General features: G+C 35.9%; 1 protein-coding gene and 1 non-coding gene across 2 annotated transcripts; both read left to right on the top strand.

Annotated features, from left to right (window-relative positions):
- Positions 1-2,253: 2,253 nt before the first annotated feature.
- LOC105776905 (protein-tyrosine-phosphatase MKP1) lies at positions 2,254-7,290 on the top strand. Its single transcript, XM_012599858.2, has 4 exons — positions 2,254-2,390; positions 2,669-5,480; positions 5,781-5,967; positions 7,013-7,290. Exons 2-3 carry the CDS (start codon positions 3,009-3,011, stop codon positions 5,835-5,837), a joined length of 2,529 nt encoding a protein of 842 aa, XP_012455312.1. The 5' UTR covers positions 2,254-2,390; positions 2,669-3,008; the 3' UTR covers positions 5,838-5,967; positions 7,013-7,290.
- A 1,278-nt stretch (positions 7,291-8,568) lies between these two features.
- On the top strand, positions 8,569-8,685 carry LOC128034272 (U5 spliceosomal RNA). The gene has a single exon (XR_008190402.1). It is a non-coding gene; the product is annotated as a U5 spliceosomal RNA (small nuclear RNA).
- Positions 8,686-9,036: the final 351 nt, after the last annotated feature.

The following is a 9,036-nucleotide window of genomic DNA, read 5'->3' on the forward strand; positions in this document are numbered from 1 at the left end:
ACACACACTCCACTATTATTTCTAATTTCACTGCTATAGTATCTAATCTCACCGCTACAGTAACTAATCTCACCGCCACCGCTATTTTTAACCTCACCAGAGCAAAACACACCGCTCATCCAAACTAAGCCTAAGAAGGATTAGTGTTGCATTGTGTAACTGCAGATGTGATAGCATGATAAATTGTGCTTTCCAAATGGAAAAGTTTGAGCTATTATGAAGCTTAAGAGGTATTTGGGATTGGATTGGGTGAGGTGAGAAAAAAAAAATCTAATTTAGAGATATTTGGCTCTTATAACATTTAAGATTTTGAAAGAATAAGAAGAAAGACACAAAAGTTCATTGATAAGTAAGCCTATCTATAAAAATATAAAACTAAGATAAGGCAAATTATTTAAAAACAACAATAGTTAAAAATATTTAAAATACAAATTAAATTCAAATTTTAAAATAGATAAAAATTAACTAAGATAATAGAAAAATAGAAAATATATTTTTCGAAAAGGTGAAAAAACTAAAAGGTTTAAATATGTTGTTAGTCTTTCTATTCTTTAAAAATTTGAAGTTTACTCTCTTTATTTTGAATTTGTAATTAACGTCCAATCGATAATATCGATAATGAATTTTCTTTAAATTTGAATAGTTTATATTTAATATTTAAAGATGTAATTTAAAATTAATCTTCAATTAATAACGTATTCAAATTTAATAATAGTAAACTAAAGTTATCGTCAATTAAGTTTTAAATTTTAAATTAGATAAAGATATCTTGAAGTTCCATAAAAAAAGTATAGAGAATAAATTTTAAATATATGAAAAATACAATAACTGTACATATAATCAAATCAAACTAAAAATGATAAATGAATCAAACTAAAAATGATAAATTATAGTAAATAAAGTCCTGACCAATGACAATCAAATGAGAAGAAATCTTACCTCGGACGCAAGATTGTATGATTTGTGGATGTTCTTCTTTATTAGTTATGGAAGTTCGTTGGAAATTAATATATTTGGTTCTAATCATTTTGCATGCTATCCTTCTGAATGGGAGGCCCTTTTTTGTATTATTTGCTGGCAGCTTTGGATAAGGAGGAACAATTATGTGTTTAATGCAGACTTTATTAAGAATGAAAGTGTTTTAGAAAAGAGTTACCGTATGAGGGAAAGTTATCTATATTCAAACTTTGGATCAATGGGGGCCTTAAGGCATTCAAAAGCTAAAACTTGTAAGTTGATCAGATGGATTCCACCGGATAATGAGTGACATAAAGTGAATAAAGTCCTGACCAATGACAATCGAATGAGAAGAAATCTTACCCCATATGCAAGATGTATATTTGTGGATATTCTTCTCTATCAGTTTTGGAAGTTGGTTAGAAATTAATATATCTGGTTTTAATCATTTTGCATGCGATCCTTCTAAATGGCAGGCCCTTTTTGGTATTATTTGCTGGCAGGAACAATTATGTGTTTAATGCAGACTTTATTGAGAATGAAAATGTTTTGGAAATGAGTTACCATATGAGGCTAAGTTATCTCTGTTCAAACTTTGGATTGATGGGGGCCTCAAGGCATTCAAAAACTAAATCTTGTAAGTTGATCAGATGAATTCCACCGGATGATGAGTGACATAAAGTGAATACTGATGGTGCAGTCTGCAAAGTGTTCGGGAATGCTGCTGCAGGTGGTCTGATCAGCGATCAGCATAAGACGTGGATTTCTGGTTTCTCAAGGAATATTGGTAACTGTTCAGTTATCGATGTTAAACTTTGGGGAGCTCTGAAAGGTCTTCAACTTGCTTGGAACCTTGGGTTGAAACAAATAATTCTCAAGTTGGATAGTATAGAAGCTATTCAAGAAAATGCAACTAATCAACATTACTCAACTCTGGCACGTAATATTAAGAACATGTTGTAACTTCCTTGGATGGTTAAAGTTATTCATACTTTTAGAGAGGATAATAAGATAATTGATGGTTAGCATTAATGGCATTATCAAGACTAGTGGGTAGGTAGTTTTTCATGGAATGAAGCCCTATAATCACTATATGATAATTATTTCGGAGTGACTTATCCATAAATAATTTAAGTTAATGATTTAATCATTCTCTTTATAAAAAAAAAAAAACTCATAGAACAAGGACCTTTTAAGAAAGGAGTATTTGACCTTGTTTTTTCTGATAAAATAGAAATAAAAAAATAAAAGGGAAATTATTGAAAAAGACTGGTAAACATATACCGCACTTCCTGACCCCTCCTTTCATTTCCCCTTCTTTTTATTCGTTTTTATTTTTTACTTTATTTTCCCCCTCTTTTTCTCTCTCTCTCTTTCTCTCCCTCTTCAGTTTCACTCTTCCCATGGCTTCTTTCTCTTCCTTTCCTTTCCCTGTAAGCCCCAATCTCGCTCTTTTTTATTTATTTTTCTCTATTCTCTTAAGGCTTTTTTCTACGTGTATGTATATTTTAAATTTTATGTTATTCTGAAGTTGCTTAGATAGATTTACAAATTGGGTTTACCGTTTTTTTGTTTCATTGTTGTTAATTTGCTTTGAATTGGAACTCTGGGTTTACTTCCCCCCCCCCCCCTATTTACCTGTGTTTTTTTATTGAATTTTGTTCTTTATAAGATGGGAAGTTGTTTTATTCTTTAATTTTTGTATTTGCAGTGACTTGTTCCTCATGGCTGATCTGACATGGGTTTTCGATTTTATCATGTCCACTCGTAATTTCAAGTGCGGTTTTTCTTTCCCAACTTGTATCTTTTTTTAATGGTTCTAGGTTTTGTCTGAAGACTTCAAGTGAGGGTATTGAAAATAGGTATGGTGAAAACGTTGAAACTAGTGGGAAGTTAGAGTTTTTGTTAGGTTTTTAGATTTTGGTTATATTTGTTTTATGATTTTATGAAGGTATTTGTAATGTTGGAATCATGGTGAATAGGTAGTAGGGTTTAGTTGGTTCTTTGTGTTTATTTTTCAAGTTTAGCTAAGGTGATATTGTGAAGTGGGAATGGTGGGCAAAGAGGATGCTCCTGTTAATCCTACTCCTAGGGCTCCATCATGTCAACTTTCTGGCTCTCGGAAAATGTTTTGGCGTTCGGCTTCGTGGTCCTCGTCCAGAACCAGTCTTCAAATTCCTGAAACTGATAAAGATATAGGAGCAGATACTAATGTTAACAATGGTACTAATGATGGACAAGCTCGTCGGTATCCTCCTCCTCCCTTAACCCCACGTTCGCAACAGAATTCTAAGGCCAGGTTGTGTTTGCCACCTCTGCAGCCGTTGTCGATTGCACGGAGAAGTTTGGATGAGTGGCCGAAGGCTGGTTCTGATGATCTTGGTGAGTGGCCACAGCCACCCACACCGAGTGGGAACAAGAGTGGTGAGAGGTTGAAGCTTGACTTATCATCGATTCAGTGGAGTAATGATAAGAATGGCGGGCTTATGAAAAGGGAAAAGATTGCTTTCTTTGATAAAGAATGCTCAAAAGTGGCTGAACATATTTATCTTGGTGGAGATGCCGTTGCAAAGGATAGGGAAATACTAAAACAGAATGGGATTACTCATGTTTTGAACTGTGTGGGATTTGTTTGTCCTGAGTATTTCAAGGCCGACTTTGTTTACAGAACTCTGTGGTTGCAAGATAGTCCATCCGAGGATATTACTAGCATACTTTATGATGTTTTTGATTATTTTGAGCATGTTAGGGAACAGAGTGGAAGAGTTTTTGTTCATTGTTGCCAGGGGGTATCAAGGTCCACATCACTGGTGATAGCGTATCTTATGTGGAGAGAGGGACAGAGTTTTGACGATGCCTTTCAGTATGTGAAGGCTGCAAGAGGAATTGCAGATCCAAATATGGGTTTTGCTTGCCAGTTGTTACAGTGTCAAAAAAGGGTTCATGCTTTCCCGTTGAGCCCTAGTTCCTTACTGAGGATGTATAGAATTGCGCCTCATTCGCCTTATGATCCTTTGCATCTAGTCCCTAAAATGCTGAATGATCCATCCCCTTCTGTACTGGATTCTAGAGGTGCATTTATTGTTCAGATACCTTCTGCAGTATATATTTGGATTGGTAAAAACTGTGAATCTATAATGGAAAGGGATGCACGAGGAGCTGTATGTCAGATTGTTCGGTATGAGAAAGTGCAGGGGCCTTTAATGATGATAAAGGAAGGAGAAGAACCAAGGGATTTTTGGAACGCCTTTTCAAATAATTTACCTTCGATGGACAAATCTGGAAATATAGTTGGGGTGGGGGAGTCAGCAGTTAAGATTTGCCCTGGTAAGAGGAAAGTGGATTCTTATAATGTTGATTTTGAGGTTTTCGAGAAGGCTATAAAGGGAGGTATTGTTCCTCCATTTGCTTCATCGGAGAATGAACATGAAACCCGCCTTCCTGCCAGAGAAAGCAGTTGGAGCATGCTTAGATGTAAGTTTGCCTCTGGCATAATGAAGGACTTTGTCTCTGCACCAAAGATATTGCTCTCCAGGATGTATTCAGATTCCATGATGATAGTTCGTTCATCATCACCATCATCAACATCATCCTCTTCGTCTTCCTCCCCTCTGTATCCCTCTCCTGATTCCAGTAGTTGTTCAACCTACTTTTCAGAGTCCTCTCTGGATTCACCTTCAGCTGTTTCAAATTCTTCTCAAGTTTCATCACCTTTGCATGGTTTTTCCGAATTGTCTTATGTTTCATCACAAACTTCTTCACACCCCACGTCTAATAGCTCAGGGTTTGTCAGTGTCAGTCTCACTTTTCAACCTCAGGCTGCATCTTCGCCCCTAAAAAAGGTTTCAACATCCCTTGCAGAAAGGCGAGGCAGTTTGTCAAAGTCTCTCAGGCTTCCAGTGCCAAGTGATAATGTACGAGAAGCAAGTGATCGGTCATCTTTTCTTGTCAAGCAAGTCAGGGACAGGAGAAATGACAATACTAGTTCATCTTGTGAGTCTGATATTGAAATTGTCTTTGATTCCAAGCATGGTGTGGGAAATGGAGAGGATGTTGTGATTGAAGGCTCCAATTTGAAGATATCTCCATGTAGAATAGCTAATATTGATCCAGATGATAGGAGATCTACTTTTGTTAGTACATATGAACCTCAAAAAATTCATTCTCCCCAGGATGGTTTTGTTTCTGCTGTTCCAAATAGAATGGAGGAAAGTTTTCCAGCATGTCCTGGTGTAATTCAACCTTTAGTATGGCGCTGGCCCAGTATAGACAAGATGACAAAATTTAATAGAAGTGATCTAGATTCAAAATCTGCTTTTGCAATTTTTTCTCCAGCTACAGCTGTAGGCAAAAATGAAGATAGGATTCTGTATTTTTGGATAGGGAAGTTTTATCATCATGAAAAAAACTTGATTCAGTTAGATAGCAGCCAGGTGCTAAGGGATAGAGATGATGTTGACTGGAACCAAGTTGGTTATGATGTTCTAACTCAAGTGGGTCTGCCAGAGGACACCCTTGTGAAGGTATGGGTTAATGTTATAAATATTTATGAGGGTAATTGATTTGCTATTTAAATCAAAGGATATAGTTATGTTTATGCCAGGGTCAAATCAAGTTTGGATCCCTCTTATTGTCTTTGAGTTTGATGCTTTTGTAGATGTAGAAAGCCTGTTTACTAATAGGAGAAATATATACGATTTGTCACTGAACTCTTTTTGCGTCACATTCTGTTTGATTTTGTTATGCATTCAGCCCATAGAAAAGAAACAAATAATCTGTACTACTTTCTAACTTTCTATTTTTTGTACATTGATTATCAACAGATTGTCAAAGAAGAAGAAGAACCAACAGAATTTCTTGAGTTGCTGAGGACATTTTAGCTCTGCTGCAATTAAGGAGAAACCTACAAGCCAATAGATTTTATAAATCATCTTCCCGTTTCTTCAAATGGCTTAATTTTGCTCTGGAATTTCAGGCATCAAGCCTAGTTCCCATGGCAAAACCAATGTGGTACTTAACCTTTTCTTCTATAATATCTTACTTGCTGTATGTAGTTTCAGAAAAAAATTCTGCTATATCTGTGCAATATAGTTTTGGTTTGGCAGCTTTTATGCAGATTGGTATGGTAAGCTTATGCTCCTTCCAGCATCAGCTGTATGCAAGGATTTTAAGATACTCCATGTAATGTTTCAACTAGGTTAAATTTTTTGCAGATATTCTGCAACATTGATATTCTTATGGTTTTCTAGGCCTCAATTGATCATTAGAGGGGTAGTTTCTTGTGATAGAATATCAAATTAGACTACCACAGGATTTCATTCCCATCATTTTCAGTGTTTACTCGGGAGCTAAATTTTGCACCACTCCATTGTCAGTATGAAAGCATGAAATAGACCTATGCGCAACTATTTTGATTGGCTGTGCTAGACTTTTGCATATATCTTTTCATATTCGTTGTAAAAGTTCACTTCCAGGTTGGTTTTTTTTACTTTATTAACTAGACTTCAGTTATATAGTTAGTACATGAGGAGAATGAGTTTAAAATGTCAATCAGAATATGTTGTCTATGAAGCTATTCTTTAGAGGTGTGGAATGGAGTGATTAAAAATGTTAAAAAATTCTCCATGTATGTAAAAAGCACAAGCATGTGATATTGAGCATTTTCAGCTGTGAAGTTTAGAGTTACAAGTGTACGCTGAAGCTTAATGCAGCTGTGGCTGTGGACCTTGATGACCTAGCAGTAAATTCTTTTTCAGTCATAGTTAGGTGGACAAGGTCACAGGCTTGAATGTTTTTGTGGTACACACTGAAAAACGTAGATTCTTGCCATCTATGGCCATTCACCTTTTTGACCACCGTCACTTTAATGGTTTTGGCTCAGTTTGTATTGGGAAAAACTTGCAATTGCATATTTTTCACTGTAGTAATGTCCAAGTAGGATGGTCAAAAGATTTACTTTCTCTTTCCAATATTGAAAAATCTAGGCAAATTTACGCTACCATGTTTACCTCATCATTTTGAATCTATAGATTGAAATGTTTTTGATTGTTTGCAGGTAACAGCTCTTTGGAAGGATCCTGTGGCAATTCAGCCTGGTTGTACAGCATCGTTAACACAGCCGTAACTGTTAGTCATTTGTTTCACAGACTGTTATTGTATATTAAGTGTTGGTAGAATCATTTGTTCCAGACAAAATAGATAGCCTGTAATTTCCCATCTTTTGGGCTACTTTATGTCTTCCAGTTTGCGCAAACTGTTCAATTCACTACTTTCTGCATAGGCAGGTTTTAACAGTAATTTTTCTCTAAATGCAAATTCTGGATTCAGAGCTTATCTCTCTCTTTCTTTGTTTTGCTTATATATGATATATTGTTCTGCCATTTTATGGGCTTGAAATTTGCCCATCGGTTCAAGAATTGAACATGTTCAAGTTTTTATGGATCAAGAAACACATAATCTCTCAAGTATAGATAAACTACTTGAAAGTAAGAGTTCTCTTTAGTGAATGTTCATTTGGTCCTTTCAAATGCCCTTGTAGGATGACCCGTGCTTAAAAAGCCCTTTATTCAAGCAAGCACTAACAGGGTTGGGTATTCAATGGAATTCCCGTTGGCTACTGTATTCGTGGCATCCACCACCGCCACCACCACCACCATGAATTTTAAGCTTCTAGTAGATGCTAAAGGGAGGAGGGTTCTGTATGCCAAAGCTACTATTATAAGGTTGGCTTGCATTAAAAGACATGGTTGAATGGCTTGCAAAGCTTTATGAGAGCTGAAAATTTGAGTGATGCTTGCATTCAGCCAGCAATAAACAAGGATACATTGTTGAAATATCTAAATCTTCAGGCATACAAATACAATCATTGGCAACACGTATTATACTGGTGTTTAAATGCTCGTAGAGACATTTGTCGATTTTATTATGAAAGTGATCCGGCACGTAGTTGCCCTTCTTGCTCTAATGACATGAACGACCCTGCAACATTTGTAATCCCCCTTCAAGTAAGCTCTCAACTTCATCTGGTGCAAAAGAGGGTGGCTACGTGAAAGGGTTTGTTATTTATAAAGAGAATGTGGTTAATGTAGGGCATTAATGAGAGGAGCAGCATGATCCCATTTGTTTATAAGTTGCTGTAAGAAACACAGGTTTCATGGCACTGGTCTGTTTTTTGTTTCAGGGTCTGGAGTTAATCAAGGCATCGCCTACAGTCCAAGACTCTGTCAGCTGATGTATTGTTTAATTGATTTCATATTTTAGATGTCTCTTGAAACTGTTTTGAACTCAAATGGTTCCTGTTATTATGTTGCTTTGAACGAAGAGGCAAACAAGGTTTTTGAAAACCATTTTCATTATATAAATTCGGCCATGGAAATGATAATTTCGGGAAGAAATACTTCAACGAGGGAGAAATTCATTGTGTAGAGTTTAGAGGGTACTGTGTTTTATGAAGATTAACGCATGAAAAATAAGGGGAAATGAGGTGGTGAAGTGTGTGAATTGGCAGAAGAACCTTAGAAGCTTGAGATAACTCCCACATCAGTAAGAAACATAAAGCAGCGCCCAACAGATTAATATAAATAAAAGCGCAGGAGAAGGCTAAAATCACGGAGCCGTGCGGTGAGCACAGAGCGAACTATTCTTTCGCCTTTTACTAAAGGATACCGTGTGCTAGCCGCCCAAAGCGGCATACGCCAGTTTTTGGAAGGTTGTTCCTTTCTGGAGCGCCTCACTAATATCTAGTCTTAAATTATAAATTTTTGTGTAGTTGTCGTATGTATGGAACTGTATATTGGACGAAATGTTGGAAGCTTCAAATTGTGCTTGAGAAATTATTTTGAATTTTGTATGTTTAAAGGGTTAGTTTGGTGCTATTTATTTATTTCTAAATATTTTCTTTTAAGATTCAAATATCTTCGCTAAATAATTTCTGCCAGGTTTCTTTTTGACCTTTACTTTTAAGTTATTTTTAGTTAGAGATTTAATTTTATATTTTAATTTTGCATTATTTACTTTTTCTTAAACACGTTTTTAGCACAAAAAAGAATCTAACAAATATGTTGGAAAATTAAAATGTAG

The sequence above is a fragment of the Gossypium raimondii genome, chromosome 10 (genome assembly GCF_025698545.1).
Source record: "Gossypium raimondii isolate GPD5lz chromosome 10, ASM2569854v1, whole genome shotgun sequence".
NCBI lineage: Eukaryota > Viridiplantae > Streptophyta > Magnoliopsida > Malvales > Malvaceae > Gossypium > Gossypium raimondii.